Below are 27,071 nucleotides of genomic sequence, written 5' to 3'. Positions count from 1 at the left end.
TGGATTAAGTGACATTCAGAGCACCTAGGAGATTGTGAAAAAGGAAATTCAGGTATACAGTTGTGTCAGAAATACCAAGTCTGAGCCAGTTTTATTTCCTGCCAGATTTTCACCTGATGTCCTATCTGAAGTGTTAGGAATGTGGATGCCTAGATTACTCTCCAAAACATTTTATGTTCTCCTTATTTGAGCACAAATTGTTAAGAAGATGCAAAAGCAGATTATTAGCATCTTCCTGTTAAATCAAACTGAGTTCAGTCACTTGAGAAACCGAGACTGCAAAGCAGTTTTTCTTACTGCTCACAGGCTGACTCTCCCTCTGCAGCCCTTCTTAAGGAAATAGGCACATGATCTGTTCTGGTTGTTGCCTTTAAACCTCCTGAACTTGTCCTTCGGTATAGGAACTCCCCTTCCTGGCCTGATAGTTAGGAGACAGGAGTGCCCAATAGTTAAGAACATGCTGTCAGTCTGGGCAGACTTTTCAAATGCTTGCTTTGCCACTGGGAGAATTAGGGCTGGTTACATCATCTCTCAAACTTCATTTTTCCCATCTGTAAAATGAACACCACAATAGCAAATGCCTCAAAGAATTGTTGTGTGGTTTAGATGTGGCCAAGCTCCCTCACCTCTTATCGGACTGAGCATGACTCAGCATGTCTTGTAAATATGCTATGTAAGAGTAGTATAACTGCGCATGTGCAGGTTAGGGCATGTAGTAGTGTTTGACAGACACATATCCATATGAAAAAGAAGTTGACACATGAGAAGGCAAATGTGTATATTTCATATGTCTAGGTTTGTCGACCAAATAATATCCATCAACAATTGGCAAATTAGTAGATTGTGCCCATATTAACACTTCCATTATCAAACTAATGTGTGTTTAATTTCATTGGTGATTGTTGAAACTGAAAGGGCTTTTGAAGTGAAATAGAGTTTAGAGCAATGAAACTTGGGAACTAAAAAGTAAACAGAAACATAATTTTTCATGAAGATAATTGTCCAGTGAGAACAAAACTCTGTTTTGATGTTAAAAGATCCTATGGGGGAAGCAACCTTCAGTTAGATATGTCAACAAAAAATCACTTAGTTTAGGACTAAAGTTAAAGCACAGACTGGTAGTAGGTGTGACTATAAGTATTTTCTGCAGAATGCCGCTAAATCAGACTAATTGGGATGGAAAGTCTGAGCTGGTGGAAGGATTTAATTAGATAACATTTTTTTATTGTGGGAAAATACAGAAAACATAAAATTTACCATTTTAACCATTTTAAAGTATACAATTCAGCGGCATTACAGACATTTACAATGTTATGCAATCATCACCACTATCTAGTTCCAGACTTATTTGGTTCTCCCAAATGGAAACCCAGTACCTATTAGGTAGTCACTCACCATTCCTATCTCCCATCAGCCCCTGATGACAACTAATCTGCTTTCTGTCTCTGGATTTGCCTGTTATGGATTTTTCATATAAATGGAATCATAAAAGTGGCCTTTGTGTCTGGCCTCTTTCACTTAGCATAATGTTTTTGAGGTTCATCCATGTTGTAGCATGTATTAGTACATCATTCCTATTTATGGCTGAATAATACTCCATTGTATGGATGTACCACATTTTGTTTAGCCATTCATCTATTGATGGACATTTGTGTTCTGTCTACCTGTTGGCTATTGTGAACAGTGCTACTATGAACATCTATGTAAAAGGTTTTGTTTGAACACCTACTGCCAATTTATTTGGGTATATATCTAGGAATGGAATTGATGGGTCATGTGGTTATTCTATATTTAACTTTTTGAGGAATGGCCTAACTGTTATCCCCAGCAGCTATGCACTTTATATTACACTCCCACAAGCAACATATGAAGGTTCCAGTCTCTCAACATCCTGGCCTACACTTGTTAACTTGTTATTTTCCTTTTCTGTTTTTTAAAAAAATTATGGTCATGCTAGTGGGTGTGAAGTAGTATCTCATTGTGGTTTTGATTTACATTTCCGTGGTGACTAATGATGCTAAGCATATTTTCATGTGTTTGTTGGCCATTTGTGTATCTTCTTTGGAGGAATGTCTGTTTATTAATTGGGTTGTTTATCATTTTGCTGTTGAGTTGTAAGGGTTCTTTATATATTCTGAATACTAAACCCTGATCAGATATATGATTTGCAAATATATATATTAGCAAAATCTGTGAATTGTCTTTTAACTCTCTAGCTAGTGTCCTTTGATGAATACATTTAAAATATTTTTTGATGAAGTCCAATTTGTCTATTTTTTCTTTTGGTACTTGTGCTTTTGGTGCCATATCTAATCACCAGATCTAAGATCATGAAAATTTATGTCTATATTTTCTTCTAAGAATTTTATAGTTTTGACTCATATTTACATCTTTGGTCCATTTTGAGTTATTTTTAAATGGTATGAGATAAAGAGTTCAAATTTGCTCTTTTGCACATGGATGCAGTTGCCCCAGCACCATTTGTTGAAAAGACTATTCTTTACCCATTGAATTGTCCTGGCACCCTTGTTGAAAATCAAAATCAATTGGCCATAGATGAATGGACTTATTTCTGGACTCTTAATTCTATTCCATTCATCTGTCTATCCTTATACTAGTACCATACTGTTTTGATTACTGTAGTTTTGTAGTAAGTTTTAAAATTGGAAAGTATTAAGTATTCCAATTTTGTTCTTCACTTTAATATTGTTATGACTACTCAGGGTCTCTTGTAATTCCATATGAATTTTATAACCAGCTTTTCCTTATCTTCAAAAAGGCCTGTTGGGATTTTGATAGAGATTACATTGAATTTATAGATCATTTGAGGGAGTGTCATCATCTTACAATTAAGTTTTCCAATCTATGAACATGGGATGTCTTTCTATTTATTTAGGTCTTTTTACATTTCTTTTATCAATGTTTTGTAGTTTACAGTGTACAAGTCTTATGCCTCCCTGGTTAAATTTTTTAAGTATTTTATTCTTTTTGATGCTATTGTAATGGAAGTTTTTTGTTTTTTTTTAATTTCCTTTTGGATTGTTTATTTGTAGTGCATGGAAATACAACTGATTTTTGTGTGTTGATCTTGTATCTTCAGCTTTGATGAATTCATGTATTAGTTCTAATAGATTTATGGGAATTGTTGAGAATTTTCTCTATGTATGATTGTGTTATTTGTAAATGGAGATAGTTTTACATGTCCCTTTATAATTTGAATACATTTTTTTTCCTTTTTATTGTGTAATTGCTCTGTCTATAACTTCTAGTAGACTATTGAATAGAAGTGGTGAGAGTAGACATCTTCATCTTGTTCTTGATCTTGGCAGAAAGCTTTCAGTCTTTCACCATTAAGTATGGTGTTAGCTGTGGGTCTTTTATATATACCTTCTATTCCTAGTTTGTGAAGTGTTTTTATATCATAAAAGGTTGTTGAATTTTGTCAAATGCTTTTTCTGCATCAATTGGGAAGATCATGCAATATTTTCCTTAATTCTATTAATGTGCCCTATTATATTGAATGATTTTCATATATTGAACCATACTTGCAATCCTTGGATAAATCCCAATTATTCATGATGTATAATCAACTTAATATGCTTTTGGATGTGGTTTGTTAGTATTTTTGTATTCATAAGGGAAATTGATCTATACCATTCTTTTCTCGTGATCCCTTTATCTGGCTTTGGTATCATGTTAATGCTGGTCTCATAGGATCAGTTAGAAAGTGTTCCTTCTATTTTTTTTTTGGAAAAGTTTGTCAAGAATTGATGTTAATTCTTTTCTAAAAGTCTGGTAGAATTTACCAGTGAAGCCATCTGGTCCTGGTCTTTTCTTTGTTGAAAGGTTTTGATTACTGACACAATCTCTTTACTTGTTTTATTAAGATTTTCTATCTCTTCTTGAGGTTCACAGGTGAAATGACTTGGCTAAAGCCACAGAACCAATCAGAGATGGAGCTGGGTTTGAACCCAAGATTCCTGACCAAATCTATAGTGCTTTTTATTCAACCATGTGGCCTCTAGCAGTTCTCTAAATTTGTACAACCAATGCCTAGCATTAGCAGCAGCAGCTAACATTTATTGAGACTTTCTTATGTGAAAGGCACTGTGCTAAGTGCTTCCCATGTATCAGTTCATTTCATCTTTACTTCAACACACTAAAATATGTATTACTATCTCCCCCATTTTACAGACACGGAAACTGTGGCTCAGAGAGGTTAGGGAACTTGTCCAAGGTCAAACAACCAATAAGTGGCATGCCTAGTAACTCAAATCCCGGCCTATTCAATTCCGAAGTCCATATTTTTATTCTCTATACTAATTAAGAAATAGAAGAGATTGCGATCGGAGGGGGGCTTCAGGGAATATCTGAAATTCCACCTCCTAGAACTTTCAAATTGACAAAAATGTTGGCCACACAGCTTTTATGTAACAGGGATTCTGAGTGAAGCAGCAGCTGCACAGGAACTCTGGGAATGGGCACGTAAGCCATTTTGATACATCCTGGGAATTAAAATCCTAATAGTCAATATTGGGTCTCATACCCTGTGCCAGTACCTCTTGGTACAGAAGCTGCCCATCAAGAACCACTTTTCCCACTGAGTTATTTCTTCTGGAGACATTCCAAAGACTACATGCCTTTCTAGCCTTTGACTAAATGGCTCACACGGAACCCAGCTCCCCAGCATCCCAGTGTCGAACCCTCCCAGATAGTGTCAGAGTATATTTTTTTCCCCAGGATGACAGCTTTTCAGGCCAAATGATTAATGAAATGTGGGCCTAAACAGCCACCAGGTAAAGACCTTATTTAAGACATAACAACCAAGGCTGTCCTTTGTTCCAAGAAGACAGCCAAACTGCTCTCTATTCCTATTCAAGTGTTTTCCTATCAACAGTTAAAGGAAAAAGAGAAAACCCTAGCATCATATAACAGAAAAAGAAATCATTAAAATGATGGCCAAAAGGTGAATTATTGAGTGAGCTACTTTGCACTGGGTCTAGAAACTTGAGAGAAGGGGGAAAAAAGGAGCTAAAATGTATTTTAATTTTCTGAAGAGCAGCCCTTACCCTAGCTAACAGTGAAGGAGTGTCCAGTTCCCTACCAACCAGTGCTGAAGGATCCTCTCCCTTGGTCCAAGGCCCAGCCCAGGTTCCTTCCCCAAGAAGCTTGCGGGTTAGTAGGTTCCAGGCCTGGTACATCTCCCAGATGTTGAGGCAAGAGGAGCCCATTTAACTCCAGCTGTTAATGAGAACCCACCTGCACTAAATTCCCTCTAAAACACAGGAGAAGAAATGAAGACATTTTGTCTTTCCTTAATAATATGCACATTGGCTACAGAGCAGGTGTGTTGGCTCTCAGAGTGCAGGAAAGAAAGAGTGGAGTAGAAGGAGAGTGGAGAAGGGAAAGTAGAGAAAGAAGTCCCATTTCCTCCACTCGCTTTTCTTTCAGAATCCTGCCAGGAAGGGATTCAATTTACTTTTCCTGGGTAACTCATAAAATCCTGTGGTTGGCTCCTATGGTAACTTTTCTAGGTTGCTCCTGACAAACACCATCTGAGAGAAAGTGAAGGGCCTAAGATGGAGCCCCACTTCTCAGAGGGAATCCATATATTTCTAGCTCCTGTTTTAAGGCAACCAATGGGATTAGTTAGGAACTTACTGTGCTTCTGCTTGAAAATGGGAGGCTTTCTCTTGATTCTAGAGGACTAGGCAGTGGTTCTCAACCTTAGCCCCTAGAAGACTCACTTGGAGAACTTGTTAAACCTAACCTAAGACCCTTTCCCTGATATTCTTTTTTTTGTGGTTTTTTTTTTTTTTTGTCTTTTTCGTGACCAGTAAGGGGATCGCAACCCTTGGTGTGGTGTCGCCCGCACCGCGCTCAGCCAGTGAGCACACCGGCCATTCCTATATAGGATCCGAACCTGCGGCGGGAGCATCTTTTGTGGTTTTTTTTTTTTTTTTGTCTTTTTCGTGACCAGTAAGGGGATCGCAACCCTTGGTGTGGTGTCGCCCGCACCGCGCTCAGCCAGTGAGCACACCGGCCATTCCTATATAGGATCCGAACCTGCGGCGGGAGCATCGCTGCGCTCCCAGCACCGCACTCTCCCGAGTGCACCATGGGGTCGGCCCTCCCTGATATTCTTATTCATTAGGTCTTGACGTGTCCCCAAAATGTGCTTTGTCAACACTCATTCCTGGTGATTTTGATCCTGGGGGGTTCTCAGACCATATGCTGAGAAATACTGCCCAGAGTTCCAGAGATTGTATAAATAGTTTATTTAATTCACTATTTAAGTCATAAAATAAGCACATACTCTATTCTCATATAAAATACTCAAAACCCAATGGCAGATATCCTCTTGGGGCTGTTTTGAATCACACGTCTGAGCTTGAACTTTGTAGTCAGGTAAGGATAATGCTTGATGGCTTTCCTCTCTAATTTTTAACCCAATCTTGAGGATAGCTATGGGTCTATATTTAGATCAATGCCCAGAGATTCCTTAATGAGAGTCAAGCAAGCACAGGGAGGCTACTGGCTGTTATTAAGTTTGATGGACTCTTGACTTAGGCTGTGATTGGGGACGGATAAGCTCTCTCCTGAGCATACCCAATCCAGAAATTGCCAGATTTTTGCTGAGCCTGATTTTTCTGTTATAGTATAGAATGAGTTTGACTAAAGTAAACAGTGCTTTTGTCTGCAATTTTTATACCACAAGGTTTGGGATGCCAACTGAATTGAAAATGGTTTTAATTAAATATGTATTTACTTGCTGCCTAGCTATCGTAAGTTCATGCAAAGCAAGTTGCATGGTTTCCTTTTAGGGTTTCCAGATCCACAGACCTCCTTGTTTCTCCTTTTACCTTTTGGCGGGAGCTAGTGAGTCTGAGGAAGAATAACTAAAACGATACAGGGGATATAAGAGCTTGCTCTGATGATAATTGAGAAAGTCAACATCTAGCAGAAGCTTTTAACATAATTAATTCACCAGTTCAAAAACCATTTATTGAGCAACTACTATGCACCAAGCACAGTTCGAGGTGCTGGGGATACAGTAGTAAATAAAACAGATGAAAACCCTTCTTCGTGGAGTTTATATGATAGTAGAGGATATGGACAATAAATATGATAAATAAGGAAAATATATAGTATGTTAGACAGTGATAAAAGTGACAAAGAGAAAAACAGTTTAGGGAAGGGGATTATGAAGTGTCAGGGCTAAAAGTTTTAAATAGGTTGGTCATGGAAAGCCTCACTGAGAATACGGCTTTTGAATCAAGACCCGAAGGAAGTGAGGGAGCTAGCCACATGGACATGTGGGAAGAGCATGCCTAGCTGGGGGAGCAGCAGAGGCCCTGAGGGGAGAGCATGCCTAGAGTGTTTGAAGAACAGCAAACCAGCAGTGTGTCTACAGAAGATGGTAGGAGATGTGGTCAGAGAGACAACAGGGGTCCAGGTCACGTGACAATGTTACCATTCTTTCTCAAAACACCAGAACTATAAGACTACTCTGAAGCATGAAAGAAGTTCAAAACAATAAAACCAGATCTATTATTCTATACACCGACTATCGAGTTCATAATTCCAAGAGATAATACAAGCCAAATAGATAATATCAGGAAGAAGTGTTATATAAATTCATGATGACAGTTGCATATAGAAGTTAAGGAAGGCTTAGGACCACTGCTAATTTTATGTGATTGATCCCACAAAGGACAACTGTAGAATTCTTCTCCCTTTCCCCAGAGTCAAAAACAGAATGATGAGCTGAGTTTACCATCAGCCTGACTCATTAGCACCATGTTAAGTCCCGAGGCTTTGGAATCACAGGCTATAAAATGACCATATTTGGAACCAAGATAGTAGCTAAGGTTATCACTGGATCAACATACAGTGGTAGTGGGAACCATGAAGGCACATGAAAGCTACAAATACCAAAGGCATTCCTTGTACTGTGCAAAGCTAGTTTGAAAAGAACTTAGCAAGCAAACACAAATGGAAATTCTGTCTACCTGCTAAATTACATCATTTACTACTGGTGTTCAGGAGAGAGACACCTTTTCACCTGGTCTTCAAAGGGGCTTCTACGGGACCGGCCTGTGGCTCACTTGGGAGAGTGCGGTGCTGATAACACCAAGGCCACGGGTTCGGATCCCATATAGGGATGGCTGGTTCGCTCACTGGGTGAGCGTGGTGCTGACAACACCAAGTCAAGGGTTAAGATCCCCTTACTGGTCATCTTTTTAAAAAAAGGGGGGTGCTTCTGCTAACACAGAAATCTGAAGCTTCATAGGAATGGAATGACTCCGGGGTGTCTCTTGGAGATGTGGAAAATGCTATGTCTAGAAGCCCAGAGCAGACAATTTTGAAGCTCCTATAGAGAAAATCCAACTAGGTGTTCCAGACAGAACCAAAAAGTTTGGAGAGACAGAGGCCAGCCATAATGATGACAAGGTTACAGGCTTCATCCCTACCCTATTGGAGGTGGGAACACTCAGCTCCTCAGGGTCCCCCCATCATCCTTGCACCCATGAATAGTAAATATAAACGAAGGTAGTGTGCTGTCTATGAAAACGCAGCTTGCAAACATGATTTCTTCCAACCTGATTTTCTTCTTTCTACCCAACCCTCCAGTGTAGAAACCCCAGATCCCTGCTGGGTTTCACCAACACAGATTGTGCCTCTCATCCCAGCCAGATGTGTTCCTGTCAATAAGAAAGGGATATGACAAGAGAATATGCAAACCCTCTAACCTTATAAATTCCATTAAGCAGTTGTGTTCCTATCCTGAGGGCAATGAGGCACCCCTGAATGCTTTCTAAGCAGGGAAACAACCCAAACTCCTTTCTGTTTCTTGTTTTCATCTGCAAGGGAACCACTAGAAGTATGCAGCTTGCCTCCAATGAGCTTATTGACCAAAGTGTAGGAAAAAGGGACAGTAGTTCATGAAGGATTTCTTCTTTAGGAATTCTTTAGCCAGAGGAATTTCCAACTTTTGAGACCAATGACAGCACATGGGTTGACGCGTTTATTTTCTCCCACTCTCTCCAGAGCTTCAGTGATTTAGCATCTGGACCCGATTACTCACAGTCCTCGACTGCGTTTGCCGGGCTTGCCTCTCCCAGGAGCACTCAGCCGCCTGTTGGTTTCAGCACCCCAGCCATCACCCAGGGCTGTTTGGATTCTTCAGCTGCTAGACACAAGATAGCTTTAAATCCCCAGAAGAAGAAGAACCTTTGGGCAACTGTAAGTCCTTCAAGAGACCCGAGAATAGGCTTCTGTATATATATTTTTAAAAGACGAGTTCTAATCTTTGCTAACTGCTCCTAGGGAAATGGTATGGTTTAGGAGACCCATAACCTAAGCAGGGACGGCAAAGTCGAGGGCACTGTTCTGGGCTTGACACCCCCAGAGGGGTGAGCAAGCTTGCATCTATTGGATAGGGTGTCCTATCCATTTGGGACTAAAGAAAGCAGAAACAGTGACTTAAACTGCCAGAAACTGCTTATTGGCTTAGTGTCGGGGAATTCACTCAGCCCTCTTTGTAGAGAATATTCAGTCGTAGCCGAGATCAAGATTCTTTTAGTTATTAATCAGATGATTAATAAGTTACAATTGCATCACTGTTCCACTTATTTGGAGGTCAGGGTTCCAGCAACTCCAAACATTCAGAACTCAGCTGTTAACCCCTCCAAAGATCTCAACATAGATATCATAAAGTGCTGCCACATGACTTTCTAGCAGGCAGAGCTATACGTAGGCAAACCTACTATGTTTAAAACATGGCTGCAGATCAGACCTGACAGCAAAGAGAAGTGACAGCTGATAGTTAGAGAGATATGATAGAAACAATCTGGGGTCATTTAGTATAGAGAGTCAAGAACCTTGTCTACTTCAGTAGGTCCTTCAGAGCCACACTGTATTGTAGTCCAATGTAATAGATCATGTTCCTTATTTGTCTGCATCATTAAGAAAAGGTGGATTGTATTCCCTGATCCTTGTTTAAGAAGATAGGAAAGTAATGCTTTATGGAAAAGAGTTTCACTAAAAGTTAAGAATTAGAAGATACTGATGTTTAAAATGATGTGTCAGTTAGCTGGAAATTTCACCTTGGTCAACACTCAATTCTCCAGTGATTCTGGGCTAAAAGTAAGAGGCTGTCCATCAGAGCTGGAAGAAACTAAAAGACTGTGTAGTACAAGCATTTTATAGGGAAGGCCATTAAAGCACAAATAATTTAGGTACTTGTCCAAAGTCAAACACCCAGGTGGTGGCAGAGGTAGGGCCAGAATCCAGGTTTATGACTTCCCGCCCAGTACTTTTTTCATCTCACCATGTTGTGTCTAACTTAGACATCTCGATTTCACTTTAGAATGTGGAGGAGCAAGGGGGCCAAGGGAGGTCTTCCAGTGGCCTTGAAAGGATCTCCTTGGTTTGGTATCAAGCAAGGGGTGACCAATTACTAGGTGCTAAACACTATACATGCATTATCCCCTGGACACTTTACCACAAACCTGGGAGATGGGGAATGTTGGCTAAGGGAAACAGTGCGACCCTTCTGACTTTCTTCCTTCTGCATAGTCTAATGGGAAAAGGGCCTGGGCTGCATCCTCTCAGACATCTACTTCTTCCTGTGACTCTCTCCCTGACACATGGATTAATATAAAAAGGTCCAGGATCATTTATGACATAGGGGCTGCTACCACTTCCTCCCTGCTCTGGAATTTCTTAAATCTATAAGTCCAATAGGAGGTTTCTCCTCATCCCTAATGTATAGATGTGGACATGGAGATTCAGAGAATAACTTGCCCAAGGCTATACAGTGAGGAAATGATGGAGACGAAATTCGAACCCAGGTCTATCTGACCTCATTTACTCAAAAATAAATTATTTTGAGCTGAGTCTGTTTGCACAGGCACTTCAAGTGAGAGTATAAAGAATTGTATGTTTGTATTTAGATGCATGCCATAAAGGGCTTACACTAAGCAAATTCTGGACACCGATCAGTTCAGTGCCACTCTGACATTTCCAGAGCTGCACAGTAATTATTTGAAAACCTTGTTAATACTAAACCAATCTCAACCAATTCAGTGTAAGGGCCGAACCATTCATCTTTTTCTCTTCCCTCCCAACAAAACGCCAATCCTCTTTTTTTATTTTTTACCAGAAAAGACATAATTTAAGCTTTCACTAGCTTCCCTGTAAAGAAGCCTGACAGGATTTAAATTTGACTCACAGTTCCAGTGAAGCAGAACTCAGAATTTCATGGTTGCCAAGGTCATGATTATTGTCAGGCCCAAAACCACATCTTCAAATGTATGTCCTTCCAGTGTGGTTCAGTAGTTTCCAGGATGTTGAGAGAGATCCCTAGAGCATGTCACCCAGAGATTAGGAACTCCAAATCTGGATGAATCACTTCCAACAGGTAAAATGATCCCTAGGGACTTCTTGATGGATGCCATTGGAAATAACTTCCATTTTTAATGGAGTTGTTACACACTCAGCATCAAGGGCTTTTTTCCTGATGTTCCTTTTTTTCTTTGACAACTATGCAGGGATGGGTGGAGAGCATGTCAGTCAGATTCAAGCTCTTTCTTTCCCTATTTTAGGTGAAACCGAGGCAGGAAGAGCCAAGTCTTCCACTGGCTTCTGAAGAAGAAAAGAGTACAACCAAACCCGAGGAAGCTGACCTAAAAGAGCTGAAAAAAGACAGTGCAGGTTTGTATATCCTCACTTTCAGCCAGAAATATGTATTGCAGGCTTCATTGCAGTGCTATGTGACAGGAGCTATAAACAAGAACTACCCAGGACTGCTGCCCTTGGTCCTCAGAAAGCTTTCAATTTAAGATGCATCTAATGTGGTCCAGGTTATTCCAGCTGAACTGCCAAATTAATACAACTGCCACTTGTCTGGGATTTAGGGAAAGGGTCATATCTGGATTCTGATTTTATCTGAATGAATTTCCAACCAGAGGGGTATTTTGTTTTGTTTGCACTTTTGTTTAATCCTCTCTGCAGCTGATGTACTTGCTGAGTTCCTCAATGAGCCAGGTATCAAAGTGCAGCCAGTGATTTCCCCTTCAGAGTTCTTCCCCAGACAAGAATAACAGAATTGGCCAAATATGTGTGTGTGTGTGTGCATATATAATCTTTTTAGTTGTCTTACACTAAGGAGAAAAAAAATCTTGTGTTAACAATGAGACCAGCTCCCATATCATGGGTAGAGAGGGCTTGGGCAGCTGCAGACAGATGTCTTTGGCAGCCTACACCTATCGAATCTCTAAACAACAAATACCACCAGAGTGAGAAATCTCTGTGTGTGTTTGCGTGTGTGTGGATGTGGATGTTGGCTCCAGCTGATGGCAAGCTAATTTCAAGCAATATTTGATCCAACAAAATTCCAGTTCCACAAATTAAGTTGAACAGTTATTTCACCTTTTTTGCCACAAAGGATTTCACATGTGGGTTCAAGGACAGGATATCCCTAAACACATTTTCCCATGGAAACTAACAAAACCACGAAACCATCCTTCACAAAAAGAAAGAAAGGTTAAATGAGGAATCTTTTGTCTTTTTTTCTGATTTATTTTTTAATAGTTGTCTTTTACACACAGAGGATAGAACTGCGTCAATATCCGTGGGGGCAGATACTTTGCTTGGTTTTCCCATTCACATAATGGGAGTGGTTTGGAGCACAACCAGCTATTCTCAGCATTATATGCTGCATATGAAACCACTAGGCAAAGCTAGGGATGCAGGGGATGGTGAGGGAGGAAAGGCAGCAAGGGGCCCTCCCACCTGGGGGTCAAACCGAGTTCCTTAGAAAAAGTACAGTGAGGAGAGGAGCAATCTGTATAGCTGCTACCTTGTGCTTGACCTGAAGCCTATAGACCGATAACAACTGTTAAGACATTCTAAGAGTTGCTTTGAATGTATTCAAAGAATTGCACTTTGCTTGTATGTTACATAGGATTGTTTTAGTACAAAAGGGTAGGAAAAAAGGGGGCCGGAATCCTATTTCCCAGGTAACTCCCATTGACACCTTTCTAAAAAGTAAAGCAATGCATGCACATGATATGAAATTTCAAACAGTTCCGATAAATATTAAGTAGAAAATAGAAATACTAATTAGAAAATAAAAATTTCCCTTCCCCCTGCCCTAGTCAGTTTCCTCAAAGGTAATCATTGTTACAAGTTCAAAATTTTCCTTTTGATGTGTCTCACACCTAATGGTGGACCAGACTGTTGATAAAATGGTAATGAGCCAATCCTGGAATCAGTTCATAGAATTGGGATTTCCCTTTGATTTAAAATTTTCCAACTGGGGAAGGCAAATAGTGACCAAATTGTTCTGTCTCCCAAATAGCTGCTTCTTTATACTAAGGACTTCAGTAGCAAATAGATAAACATTGGGCCAGGGCAGAATATCTTATTTTAGGAAATCAAAAGCACACATCTTTCTCCTTTCCTTGTTTCTATTTGGTACAGGACCCCTAAGTCAGGAACAGAGCGGCACTGAGATTTATGATGAGATGACAAAAGATCAGGCTGTAAACACTGATGATGTTGAGAATGTGGACTACATAAAGTTAGCAACACGTGGAAAAAGACGAAGAAGAATACCAATTGTTTCTGGACTGAGCAAGTGTAGCATCGAAGGAAGAGCCCTTAAGCAAACCAGTCGAGATTATGGCCTAGGCTATAGAACTGAGTCTTCACCTATCGATAAGACTGCCAGGGATTGGAATTTCATGTACCTGTCCTTGGAGAAGCAAGTCATGGAACAGCTCACAGCTTCACAAGCTGAAACCGCCACTCCTCAGGAGTTGCTTTCAGATGAAGATGACATGAGAAGGAGAAATGCTGACATAGATTACAAAGGGAGAAAAGCATCAGCACCACAAGCCATACCTGAAGACACGAAAGAGTCCGTGGTGAGTGGTCCACCACCATACCGTGAAGATGGGGCTTTTGGAGCCAAGAAGACAGAAGCCAGAGCTTCTGTTTTATCAATGACCCAAAAAGAGACCATTCTCTCACTGGCAGCAGAGTCTCAGGTGTTTATGGATCCTTCCCGTATTCAGTCAGAAGAGGAAGAAGCATCCAGCTTTGATTTGCAAAATGCCCAATTCAAAATGGAGTCAACCCGGGATGTCCCAAGTATCTGCAAAAAAAAGCCTCCTAGGAATGTTCTCCAGGCCTTTATAGCAAGTGTTTCAGGTGTGACAGCAGAGAGAGGAGGCATTTCTGCAGTGAGTCTGCCTCCCAGAAGCCTATCCCAGTGCTTGGGGAAGCCTGAAGCTGAAGAAGTCGTCTGCACAGGTTCAGAGAGTACTTCAGAGGAGGAGAGTGGTTCTGAGGAGAAGCTGACTCCTGGACACTCTTTACAGTCCTTGAGGGAGCCTGAAGAGGAGCAAGAAGTCTTCCCAGAATCACAAAGCTTAGTTGTAAAATTGGGCCGTTTTGAACAGCTGCTGGCTACTGGATACCCTTCCCTGTCCTTGGGGAAGCCTGAAGCTAGAGAAAATGTCTCCTCTCATTCAGAGAGCACTCCTGACAATGGGAGTGGTTCTGAGGAACTGGCTCCCAGTCACCCTTCCCAGTCCTCCGGGAAGCCTGAAGCTGAACAAATCTTAGAATCAAAAAGTTTCGGTGTGGAATTGAGCAGCTCTAAGGGGCAACTGACTCCCAAATGGCCTTCCCAGGCTTTACGGGAGCCTAAAGATGAAGAAGTCTACACGAAATCTGATAGTTATGCTGAAAAGTTCAGTAGTGTTATGCAGTTTTGGAGCAGCCTGCAGGAAGATCACCATCTCAGACACCCTACCCAGGCCTTGGGGAAGCCCCGAAACCAACAAGAAGTCTCCTCAGTTTCAAAGAACGCTCCTAAAGAGTGGAGTGTTTCTGAGGAGCAGCTGCCTCCTACACAGCCTTCTCAGCCCGTTGTGAGGCCTGTCGTTCGGCAGAAAGTCTCCTCCAGTTCAGTGAGTGCTTCTGCAAAACGGAGCCATTCTGTGGAGCCAGTGCCTCGCACACACCCTTCCCAGCTGTGGGAGAGCACTACATTTGAGCAAGAAGCCTCTGCAGGTCCAGAGAGTGCTACTGTTGATTGGGCCATTTCTATGGAGCCACTGCCACCCAGAATGTCTTCAAAGCACCCAGCGAGGCCTAAAGTTGAGCAAAAAGTCTCCTCAGGTTCAGAAATTGCAACTACAGAAGGGGTTGTTCCTATGGAGGCACTACCTCCCAGAAATCGTTCTCAGCCCCTGATGAGAGCAGTAGTCAAGGAAGAAGTCTCTGCAGTTACAGAGAGCCCTGCTGTTAAGGAGAGCATTTCTGTGGAGCCACTGCCACCCAGAATGTCTTCAAAGCACCCAGCGAGGCCTAAAATTGAGCAAAAAGTCTCCTCAGGTTCAGAAATTGCAACTACAGAAGGGGTTGTTTCTATGGAGGCACTACCTCCCAGAAATCGTTCTCAGCCCCTGATGAGAGCAGTAGTCAAGGAAGAAGTTTCTGAAGGTCCAGAGAGCACTGCTTTTGATTGGGCCATTTCTATGGAGCCACTGCCACCCAGAATGTCTTCAAAGCAACCAGGGAGGCCTAAAGTTGAGCAAAAAGTCTCCTCAGGTTCAGAAATTGCAACTACAGAAGGGGTTGTTCCTATGGAGGCACTACCTCCCAGAAATCGTTCTCAGCCCCTGATGAGAGCAGTAGTCAAGGAAGAAGTCTCTGCAGTTACAGAGAGCCCTGCTGTTAAGGAGAGCATTTCTGTGGAGCCACTGCCACCCAGAATGTCTTCAAAGCACCCAGCGAGGCCTAAAGTTGAGCAAAAAGTCTCCTCAGGTTCAGAAATTGCAACTACAGAAGGGGTTGTTCCTATGGAGGCACTACCTCCCAGAAATCGTTCTCAGCCCCTGATGAGAGCAGTAGTCAAGGAAGAAGTCTCTGCAGGTCCAGAGAGCGCTGCTGTTAAGGGGAGCATTTCTGTGGAGCCACTGCCACCCAGAATGTCCTCAAAACAACCAGCAAGGCCTAAAGTTGAGCAAAAAGTCTCAGGTTCAGAAATTGCAACTACAGAAGGGGTTGTTCCTATGGAGGCACTACCTCCCAGAAATCGTTCTCAGCCCCTGATGAGAGCAGTAGTCAAGGAAGAAGTCTCTGCAGGTACAGAGAGCGCTGCTGTTAAGGGGAGCATTTCTGTGGAGCAAAGTCCTACCACACACCCTTTCCAGCCACGGATGAGCCCTGCATTTGAGCAACAAGTCTCTGCAGAGAGTGTTGCCTTTGAGAGGGACATTTCTGTGGAGCTGCTGCTTCTCAGACATCCTTCCTGGTCCATTGTAAAACGTGAAGTCCAGAAAATATCGTCCAATTTGGAGAGTCCTGCTGTTGAATGGGGCGTTTCTGAGAGTCCACTACCTCCCAAATATCCTACCCAGTTCTCAGTGAGGTCTAAAGTTCAGGAAATTTCTGCACATCTAGAGAACATGGCTGTTGAAAAAAGCATTCCTAAGAAATCGCTGCATCCCAGTCCTTCCCAGTCATTCGTGAAGTTTATGGCACAGCACGTCTTTTCAAAGAGCCCTGCTACTGAGGGGGGTCTTTATGTGGATCCTCTGCCTCCAGATCATCCTTTCAAATCTTTGTTGTGGCCTGAAGCTGAGCCCCAAATTATCTCAGATGAGGAGAGAGCTGACCCTGAGAGAGGCGTTTCTTTGAAGATGCTGCCTATGAAACACACTTTACAGTCCTTGGGGAGGCCCAAAGACCCGCAAGAAGTTTTCTCATATTCAGAGAGTGATCCCGTGAAAGAGAGCAGTTCTAAAGAGCAGCTGCCTCCCAAACAGCTTTCCCAAGCCTTGAGGAAGCTGGAGTACCAGCAAGAAGTCTCAGTTTCTGACAGATCTCCTGAAGAGAGGAAGAGCTCTGAAGAGCGGCTGCCTTCCAGACGCCAGTTTCAAGCCTTGGGTAGGTCTGAATTCCAGTCACAGATCTTCTCAACAGGCTCGGCAAATGTACCTACAGAGTGGAGCAGTCCTAAGGTGCACCTGCCTGCCAGTCATGCTTTCCAGGCTTTTGGAGACCCTGAATATCAGCAACAGGGTTATTCAAGTTCCGTGAGTGCTGCTGCTGAGGGAACCATTTCTGAGAGCAATTCTGGCAGCCAGTCCCTACCAGAAGGCCCACGTTCTCCATACAAAACCAAGAAACACAGCCAAGTCTCCAAAGACCTTCCTAAGAACATCACTACCCCTGCTACCAAACCTGGGAAGCTCACCATTGCTCCTGCCTGGGGCGTTTCTGAGAGCACTTCCTCTGCGAAGGAAGTTCTTGAGAGTGGTGATGGAGATAACAGCCGCTCAGCCTCACCCACCATGCAGGCTGATATTGAAAACTGTTTTGGAATTCAACTGAGAAAAACCCCTTCCTTGCAGAAGCGTAAGATTGAGAAACACTTCACCCACTTTCCTTCACTGACCTTGCGCCCAATTTCATCCTCCGCGAGTAGAGAAAAGCAAGTCAGAGGAAAAGTTTCCCAGAGCCTCATGGACACCATAGACAAGCTCACCACAGCATCTAAGTTTGCAGAGAAGCCACAGAGCAGGCCCAAATCTGAACACATGGCCAAGAAGCAGCCTGCTTACAAGACCCCAGGTGAGACTTTTATCTCTCCAGATGGCAAGTAGGTACTAAGTGGAGGGAAGAGCGGAAAGCAAATCCTGGAAAGGGCCTTGAAGTCTATTCTAGCCTTGCCTACTGAGTTGTTGCATTGACAGGGCTGGCTTGTGGATTTGGGGGCAGGATAGTGCCCCCATTCTAGGTTAATAGACTTGGAGGTAGCTAATTTCGAGTCTTCCCTTTCCCAAGGGGGTCTCCCCTTTGGACATCCATACACATTTTGTAATGGACACATGACCTCTCACCCACCCGCGGTACACATTACATTGGATGGAATTTTATGCTTTTCTCAAAATGCTTTCACATATATTATGCCCGTCCCCAACACTGTGGATTTTTAAAGCCAACTCATTCATAGAGCACTATGTTCAGACTCATAGCCTGAAACCTTAATTTACTGTAAATGCTTGTACTTCTACGGTACAGCTTCTTCACTCACCTGAAATGTCTAAGAATCCAGAGCTAGGTGACCATTTGAGCACTAATCTCTCCCCAAACCTTTGCCCTTTCACACGCACTGTCACATAGTCTTGTATATACCTGTAATCATACCTATGTAACCGTATACTTGCATGAGGGACTATGAATTAAATACTATAAGATTTTCCTTGGAGTTAGGGGAATGACATCAATGGCCTGAGCCTCCCAGAAATTTTCCCAGTCCACCTGGCAACCATTGCCCTACCCTGCTTTGGAGATGGGAAGAGGGATGGACAAGAAAAGGAAAGAGTCCAGTAAGGGGACAGTATGCCCACTTTTAAGTACAGCTTCTAAACTACCCAAGGAACCCCTGCCTTGCCAGGTTGTAGGGAGGGCACAAAAGAAGGGAACCCCTCTCTGCCTGATATCTGTTTATGTTCATATGGCAATTAGCAAGGATCCCATTTGGGGCATATTGTGGGTAAGCCCTAGCCAGGCTTAAGCCCCTGCCTGCCTTGCTTTAGTTCTAACTCCTTTCATTCCTTTCTCAGGAAAGCCTTCTGGTCAACAGCTGGATTATGCCATCTCAGAGCCAGATTGGACAACCACAGTAAAGCAGAGGAAGAGGGATTTCGAGGCCCGCATTCCCAAAAAAGAGCTGAAATTCAAGAGCAGAGCTGGAGCCAAGGCCGTGACTAAGGAGCCTAGATATAGGGTAGGACCTGGGGCAGCCCGGAAAACACTCCAAAAGGTTGCTGGAGCCACTGATTACACTTCCTTTGGGAACTTTGCCAGACATGCAGCTCCCTCCCCTCTTTGGGAGCATTAATCAAGGCAGGAGGACTCTGGTGGGGGTGGGGGGAGACTTGCTCTGTATTTATACAAACATGCCCTGCTTTATGCCCTTAGAGGGTTTGTGAAAAGTAATGAATATGGGGAGAGTCTATAAATCGAATCCTGTTTTAAATATTTGAGAACAGGGTTCCATGAAATTGTTTCAGAAATAAGGAGTAAGTCATAAAAAATAAATAAATAAACCAAAGGTGACCACTGGGGTAAGAGTTGAGTGATTATCCTTACAGATATTTAATGCCTATAAATATGTAAATTTATTTTTATAAATGGAATCAAACTGTAAGTACTATTTTTTCATTTAACATTTCATTTCTGAGTACCTTTCCATTATCGGTACATAACAATTTATCTTTATGAGTTTGGTGTTTGCACCTCGATGTATTGATTTGGTTTGGTGTGGCACTTACTTGTAGGTTACAAAAAAAAATTTTATGTGATGAACTAGGTTAATGGTACCGCATGTGGATCAGGGATGGTGGGATAATGTCTTGTCCCCCTCTTGTCAGAACTACAGAAAGCTGACTCAAGAAAACATCAAATTTACATATCAAGAGATATGTTTAAGTTCCTATATTTTCCTATATTTTTAAGTGCTTACTAAATTTGTTGAGGTACCATGTGAGAAACTGTTTCACTCTTTGCTTTAAGGATCTTTTCTTTTTCATCATTAGTATTTATATGGGAGCAGGACTGTAGAGGGGTAAAGTCAACCTTGGTTAAAGCTTTTGTCAGGGGAAAATACACTAATGTATATAAACTCATTAATTTAGACCAGTTGTGGAGAGGTTAATTCAAAAACCCCCAACTAAAATTTTGGAAGGACTTACAGTTATATCACTTTCTAATGCAAGGAGTGCTTCAAGTCATATGTTAGCAAGTGTTGCAAAGTAGAAATCTTATGGAACTCACTTCAATGAATTGGTCATTTTTTTTGTGTGATCACCACATTCTTTTAACTTGCTGTTAAGTGCTGGTAAAGTGCTACAGATAAGGTTGTTCTTAAGTTAAATAATTCTCATGTCGCCCTTTTTACACTATTTATATAATTAGGCAACCTTTTCTTCCAGATCTGAAAGGTGGCAAACTTGAGCCATCTTTTGTTTTGTGAACCTAAATTCCAAACCAAGGGGCTCAGTGCTACTTCCTTCCTATATGTATACCTATATCTATATCTATATCTATATCTATATCTGTGTCTGTGTCTATATCTATGTCTATATGCTTCCTTTTGATTACTGTTGAACTCATAGTACCCAGGACAGGGCTTGTGCCCTGTGGTCTTCTGAATAAGTAATTTGCTGTTTTCATGTCAGGACTTAACAAGCTTTCTGTTTGCATTTTTGTATTAAAGGGAGCTGGCACTGCAAACGAAAACCAACAAAGAAACATTATCATTTCTGATGTCCGTAGACCGGAAAAGAAGCAGATGAAGCCACCTGCATCTACCAAATCAGGTAGAATCATACACCCCAACCCCCCAAAACACAGGCAGAATATTGTGAAACTTTTGCAAATTCAAGCTCGGACAAAATATGTCTCTTACTTCCCAAATCAGCTTTATGATTCTCTCATGGCTCTTCCGTTAGACACAGATATTAGCTTGGTTTAGGAAAATCCAATTATTATGACCACTATAAATAAGTCCAGTGTGTAACTTTCAGAGGGTCATCCAGTCTTTCACCTCGCTGAAGCAGCTGTCTAAGCACAAAACTGTGGTCACTCACTGAAACATTCTTGTGTCTGGGTATGCAAGAGGAAAGTACCAAGTCACTTTCCAGATCATAGCAAAGCAGTGTTTTATCACTTTCTACATCCCCAATGAAACTATTGAAAATAATCCACTATAATGTCCTAATACTATTGAATTGTGTTTAATTATTTAAAAGACTTCTTTCAGCCCTCTGTATTCTGAGCAGAGATGTGGGAGGTAGAGAAATATTAACAGTTAAAAAAACACTGTGCTGGGATGGAATAGAATGTGATCTCATCAGTAAGAGTTGTGTGCCAGAGGGATTTTTTTCAGCAGGAGCAGAGGGGAGAGGAGGAGGAATTTATATTGGACTCTCTTTGTCCTCTCCCTTAATTCACCTCATGAAAAAATTAGACTAGGAATTCAGGAACCCATTGTCTGGCCACGAAATAGCAGTTGACCTGCTCACAGCCATTAATGGTCTCACGGGTACTATGGTTCTCAACTCTCACTGTGCATTAGAATCATCTGGTGAGATTTTTTAAAAATTGTAAATGGCCCTGGCTCTTTTGCTAGAGATTCTAATTCAGTTCGTTTAGGAAATGGTGTGGGCATTGGTATTTTTAAAAGAGCCCTAGGTGATTCTAATATGTTGCCAGGGTTGAGAACCCTGGTTGAGTCTAAGCCACTAAGTCAGTTAACCACAAAGCAGGATGAGGGAGAGAGTAGAATTGGGGAATAGGGAGGTTGTCTGCTTGGCCAGGGTAGTTGGTACAAAATTGTTTAGCATTGACTTTTACTGGGTGGATCTATTGAGTCATCAGTCACTTCATTTCACATGACATTGTGAATTGGCAAAACAAAAATAGCATTACCTTATTTGAAATTTTAAAAACTGGACAGATACAATATGTTTCCCCTCTGGTCTCAGTTCAAAAGAATAAGACAATCCAATAATAGCCACCCAAAGATTGGCAGTTATAGCTCTAAATATTATCTCTTAGGTCTTCCCATATCCAGGCTCCTGTGGTCATAGCCATGTTGATTTCACCCCTTTGACATGCCACCTATCGCACTGCCCATGAACTGACTTTTAGAAACCTGGCAACAAAGGGAGCAGGAGTTGGAAAGCACTAAGAGCAGGGGTATCAGAGAAAACCTGAAGGAGGGGACATTTTATTGCATCCCATAAACAACATACCCCAATATCCTGAGGATTCATATTGCTTGTGTGTTATTTGCTGTGGTTGCAGTTACATTTTATGATCAGAAGATACATCAAGTGCCTGACGTGGAAAAAGAAACCAAACGATCTTCAACTCTCCCAGCTGTGCTCCAACAGCCAGTTGAGCCGGCTGAGCCTGTCTGGTTCTCCGTGGCCAAGAAGAAAGCTGAAGCATGGAGCCACATAACAGAGAGCATGATGGAGAATTAGCATTTTAGATAATAATTGCCAGTAGCTGTATTAATTCTATGTAGGGATTTCTTTACCGTGACTATTTTTTATTAAGCAAAAGAGCCTTAGAAATGGGAATTAAAGCTTATAATTATCTGAATGAAATAAATGCCATGAATGCCTAACATTCAGTACAGTCACTGCCAGCATCTGGAAAACCAGCATTTCCTATGTAAAAACCATAGAAAATGTTTGCACTGCTGTAGAATTGTGAAATCTTTATCTTTGGACAATGTGCTTTAGAAGGGAAAAAGCAAAAACTTTTATCAGAGCAACTAAAAGGTTGTCATTTCCTTTGACCAAATAAAATAATTCTAATGGGACCGTCCAGATGATTTGGCCAAATAACTGGCTTTTAGGTTTTATGAGCCTAAATAAATGCTTCAATTACTTGGTTGCTGCTCCAAGCTTTACAAGGGCTCCTAGAAGAGGTGGTGGAAGTGAAGATTCTGGGTCTCCAAGAAAAATTTTGCACAGCCAGTGCCCCAATCAGCCCACTACTCCTTGAAACACCTTCCTTGTATCTCTGAGGTCCCCCAGTGCCGGCCACTTGGGTGACAGTCACACACAGATCACTTGTACAGAGCTCCTTCTTTGCACATGTTCCATGTCAATTTGTCACAGGCCTGGCAGCAGTGAGCACCTGCCTGTGATGTAGAATGCCTCTTGGGGATTATCCTACTCCTCTGGATGGTTAGTCCATCAGTGTTTGGCCTCTTGTCACAGTACCACTGTGACCTCAGTTGCCCAGAAACATAAATGTGCCTCTTATTATACATATTCTGTTGTTTAAGCACTTAAGACCCCATTGAAATTCAGTGTTCTACAGAAGCCAAGAGCTGTACTTCCCATCAGGCAGATGGCAAGCTCATGGTCTTGACGCCAGTTCCTTCCCCTCTGGCTCCAGCCTTCAGGTGGAGAACTTCATGGAACCCAGTTTCTGGTCCCTTCCCCTCAGCAGCCTCTGCTTCCCAAATCTTTAGTCTAAAGCTAGACTGGAAGCTCAAAGCCACAGAACAATGAACTTTCTGCTATCTAGAAGCCTTATGTGATTAAATCAGCCTCTCCCTGCCCTCATTACTAGGGGCGCATGCCTCAGAAGTTACTAGGCTGGACAGTCCCCACCTCCCCAGTGGCCCACTTACCCCCAACCATGGGGAAGAGGGAAGGCCAAAAAGAGAGATTAGGAGAAGAGGAGTGAGGATGAGAAACATGGTCAGTTGTGAGAGGCGGGCAGCCCAGCAAATTTTGACTCTGCCCTTCCCATCCTGCCATGCAGTCTTTTTCTTTTGCAGCACTGCCTCCATTAAAAACTCCCAGGTCAAGGAGTGAATACATAGCACCTTTACTCACAGAGTCAGTCCCTTAGTTGGCTGGCTTTCTGAGGTGCAGACCACTCTAGAGTCTCATCTAGTTTAACCCCTTCCTTTCCATGTTTTTCTCCTTTATTCCATCTCCCAAATCCACCAAACCCTAAGGGAGAGCTCCGTTTGGATGCCTTGACAGTAAACCTCATTTTCCTAGGAGACCCAGAAATGACTTCTCACTGTAGTTATCACTGTGCCTGCTTCTGTCACTTTGGGGATACTTTGCTTAGATGGAAATGCGGGCCTGGACATCTAACTGTGCCTTTAAATTCTGAGTGGGTTGCTGCCCCATGAAAAGAGTTCAGAGGCAGTGAGGTGCCAGAGCTAATTTAGAAACTTGGTGCTGGATTTTGCTGATGATGGTATAATGTGTTACTGTACAACCACATGCTGGATTTTGCATTTTCTCTATAAAACATCTACTTTTCCTGATACTATATCATTGCCTTTTTGATAATGCTAGGTTTTCAATTGATTTGATTATTTCTTTTGCATTCCCATAGTGAGCAGTTCGTCTAGGTAGATGCCCTTTACCCAGGTAATCCTGGTAGATTAGCTGTTACACCTTCCTCCCCCCTTTTCTCAGAGTGGATCTCTATTATGTTATTCTCACTCAGAACTCTCCATTAACAATTTCTTTTCCATAGTTAACAACAAAGCTCTGTTTTTAAATGAAGAGGTTAAGTTTTTTTTAATGCCCAGAGCACATTCTGATAAGTTTCCACCTTCTTTTAGCTTTCCTAATTTTTTGATATATGCAAAGCAAATAAATTCAATAAAGCCTGCTCAGTAGTCCTAAGCAAATAAATTCAATAAAGCCTGCTCAGTAGTCCTAAGCAAATAAATTCAATAAAGCCTGCTCAGTAGTCCTAAGCAAATAAATTCAATAAAGCCTGCTCAGCAGTCCTTCTCGGTGTGTCTGTGACATGGGGAGGGGAATCAAATAGGACATCGACAACTCAGACCTGAAGGTTGTCAGAGAAGCAAAATGTTCTTAAGAGCTTGTGCTGCGCATAAAGAACCTCCATTCAAGTGTGCATGACCAAGCCGATAGCCTCCAGATGGGCTTTGGTATGGTGGAGAAGTGCTATGGAAGAGGTTTTGGGTATGAACACCTGGGAGCAAGGAGAGAGATGGGTGGAGGGGGGTGTGGTTGGGGGTGAGTAGAAGGGACGAGGTGGTTGGTGGTTGGGCTCCAGCCTGGCTCAAGGAATAGGGGCAAGTCCTATGGCAAGATGGGCTACTGGAAGAAACCCTTTTCAAAAGCAAAGGGCACCACTGTGCTCAGGTAACAGAGTGTGACACGGAGTGAGGAAGAGAGAGGAGCTATAGACCAGATATTTAGCCTGGCCCTCCTGTAGCATTTGTAACACTTGCAGGCTTCATCATATGTCTAAATATTTGAAATGTTTAAATCAACTAATACATGTTTTACTTACTGGTTTATCTCCTTCCATGACAAATATACCTTCATGATGACCTGAAAGGCCAGGTTGGAATTCAGAATTCTCAGACTCCTCTAAGACCCACCGCGATGATGTGGGAAGAGCTGCCCTCCGCCCCCCTCCCCCTGGCTTTTAGACCAGGCCCCATACCCTGTTCTAGGCCTACAAGCACCCCTTAGGCCTGGGAGCACATATCCTAGCAGGGCAGTCAACCCTCCCAAGGACGGCCCTCTCAAAGACAGCGTTAAAAGGAGCACATAGGCCCTGGCAGCAGGCTTGGGATTGTCCAGGGGTCCCAGGTAACTAGAGCATGGTTTAGCAGGGAGAGGTACCCCTTATTCCCACAGGCTCCTGGCCCTATAGGGAGGGGTGTGGCTGGAAGGGGGCCAAAGTGGGACCTTTATAGCATGGAGCTCAGGACAGAGGTTCTTCTTACCTGGGTCTAAGAGCAGTTCTATATTAACAACTTATACAACATAAACACTAACAAATCAGAACCAGTTTGAAGCCCCTCAAATCACACTATATGGAAAACTGTCTATTGGCTTGCCCTTTTAGTTTGAGTAATGGTGGAAAGGGGCCCTGTACCTCTGTCTCACTATTTGGTTCTAGCCATAAGGAATACTATGTGATACTATATTTTAAAACATCAACATTGGAAACCAAAAAAAAATAAAAAGTGTGGAAGTGTTACGTTTTCTTCACTTTAACAGACATTGAGCACTTACTAAGTGGAAAATTCAGTGCCTATGGCTTTGGAAAAGGAAAATTATACAGCCCTTTAATATTCCAACCATTCAGAAGTTCACAACTCAGGGGATGGTGGTGGGGGGAGTAGATACCCATATATATAAATAATGCACAAAAAAATACTTGGATACAAGTTCATAGCAGCACTACTCAAATGGCCCAAAGGTGGAACCAACCCAAATGTTCAACAGAAAAATGGATAAACAAATTTTGGTATACCCATACAGTAGAATATTATTCGGCCATAAAAGGGAATGAAGTATAGATACATGCTACAGTGTAGATGAGCCTCAAAAACATTATGATAAGTGAGGAAGCCAGACACAAATTGTGTTTATATAAAATGTCCACAATAGGTAAATCCATAGAGATGGAAAGCAGATTGGTGATCACCAGGGGCTGGGGTCGGGGGTCGGGCTAAGGCTCACACTTACGTTTTCTTCAAATACTGGGTCACAAACCCCTCACAAGCCAGGCTCGGTCACCAGACCTCTCACGTGCCAAGCTGGCTGGGTCACAGACCCCTCCTGTGCCAAGCTGGCTGGGTCACAGACCCCCCCACATATGCCAGGATGCGTCACAGACCCTTCACATGCAGGTTGCGAGCTAGGTAATTGGGAAAGATCCCAATAGTTGTTGACAGAGTTGACAGGTTCATTCCAAAGCGAGCTCAGCCCTCAGCTTCCTCAGCAGCAGCAGCAGCAGCAGCTTACGGCAGCCTCCAGCAGCAGTAGCAGTCTCCCTGTGATCCCCCTGGGGACATCCTGGGGGGTGGGGGGCACTATGGATCAGAGCCACTCATCCTTTATACTTAAGTCCAATAACCCAGGACACCTGGGTGTGAGTCAGACAACCCAGGAACACCTGGGTGCACTTGCACAGTTATTTACATCAAATGCTCAGCAAGATTCTGAACATCTAAGGGACCCTGACCATTTACCCTCACTTTCATTTTCCCTACAGGGGGCAATGGATACAGGGTTTGGGGGTGATGAAATGTTTTGGAACTAAATAGAAGTGGTGGTTGCACAAAACTGTGAATGTACTAAATGTAACTGAAATACTCACTTTAGAATGGCGAATTTCACCTCAATTTAAAAACATAACATTAGTATAAGTTAGAATACAAGATGTACTACCATGGAATATGAGAGAAGGTATCAGTGCTACCAAGAGAGCACATAAGAAGCCTTCACTGAAAGCGGAAATGAGGCTGTCTAAGCTCAAACCCCTGTACCCTCTCCCTTCTCTGATCCTCTACTCTGATTAAATATAACTTCACCTTTTGTCCCCCCTTAAACAGAGTCTAGAGATTAAGCCCATTCTCTCCCTTTCCTCTTTTTATTGCTCTCATTTTATATTAGAAAATATTTCAGACTTACAAAAAGATATAGGAAATACTACTATAA

At 42.3% G+C, this 27,071-nt stretch overlaps 1 protein-coding gene across 1 annotated transcript in view; it reads left to right on the top strand.

Moving 5' to 3' along the window:
- The window catches only part of KIAA1210 (KIAA1210 ortholog), a 51,888-nt gene extending 27,589 nt beyond the window's left edge, over window positions 1–24,299 (top strand). Inside the window, exons 5-10 of the mRNA XM_008592754.1 lie at window positions 9,052–9,246; window positions 11,610–11,718; window positions 13,489–17,655; window positions 18,651–18,814; window positions 20,306–20,408; window positions 21,898–24,299. Coding sequence (XP_008590976.1) covers window positions 9,052–9,246; window positions 11,610–11,718; window positions 13,489–17,655; window positions 18,651–18,814; window positions 20,306–20,408; window positions 21,898–22,079 — 4,920 coding nt within the window. The 3' untranslated portion in view covers window positions 22,080–24,299. The remainder of the gene's footprint in view (window positions 1–9,051; window positions 9,247–11,609; window positions 11,719–13,488; window positions 17,656–18,650; window positions 18,815–20,305; window positions 20,409–21,897) is intronic.
- Window positions 24,300–27,071: the final 2,772 nt, after the last annotated feature.

Source organism: Galeopterus variegatus, unplaced genomic scaffold (assembly GCF_000696425.1).
Source record: "Galeopterus variegatus unplaced genomic scaffold, G_variegatus-3.0.2 Scaffold8281, whole genome shotgun sequence".
Classification (NCBI taxonomy): domain Eukaryota; kingdom Metazoa; phylum Chordata; class Mammalia; order Dermoptera; family Cynocephalidae; genus Galeopterus; species Galeopterus variegatus.
This window is presented reverse-complemented; position numbering and strand designations above follow the sequence as displayed.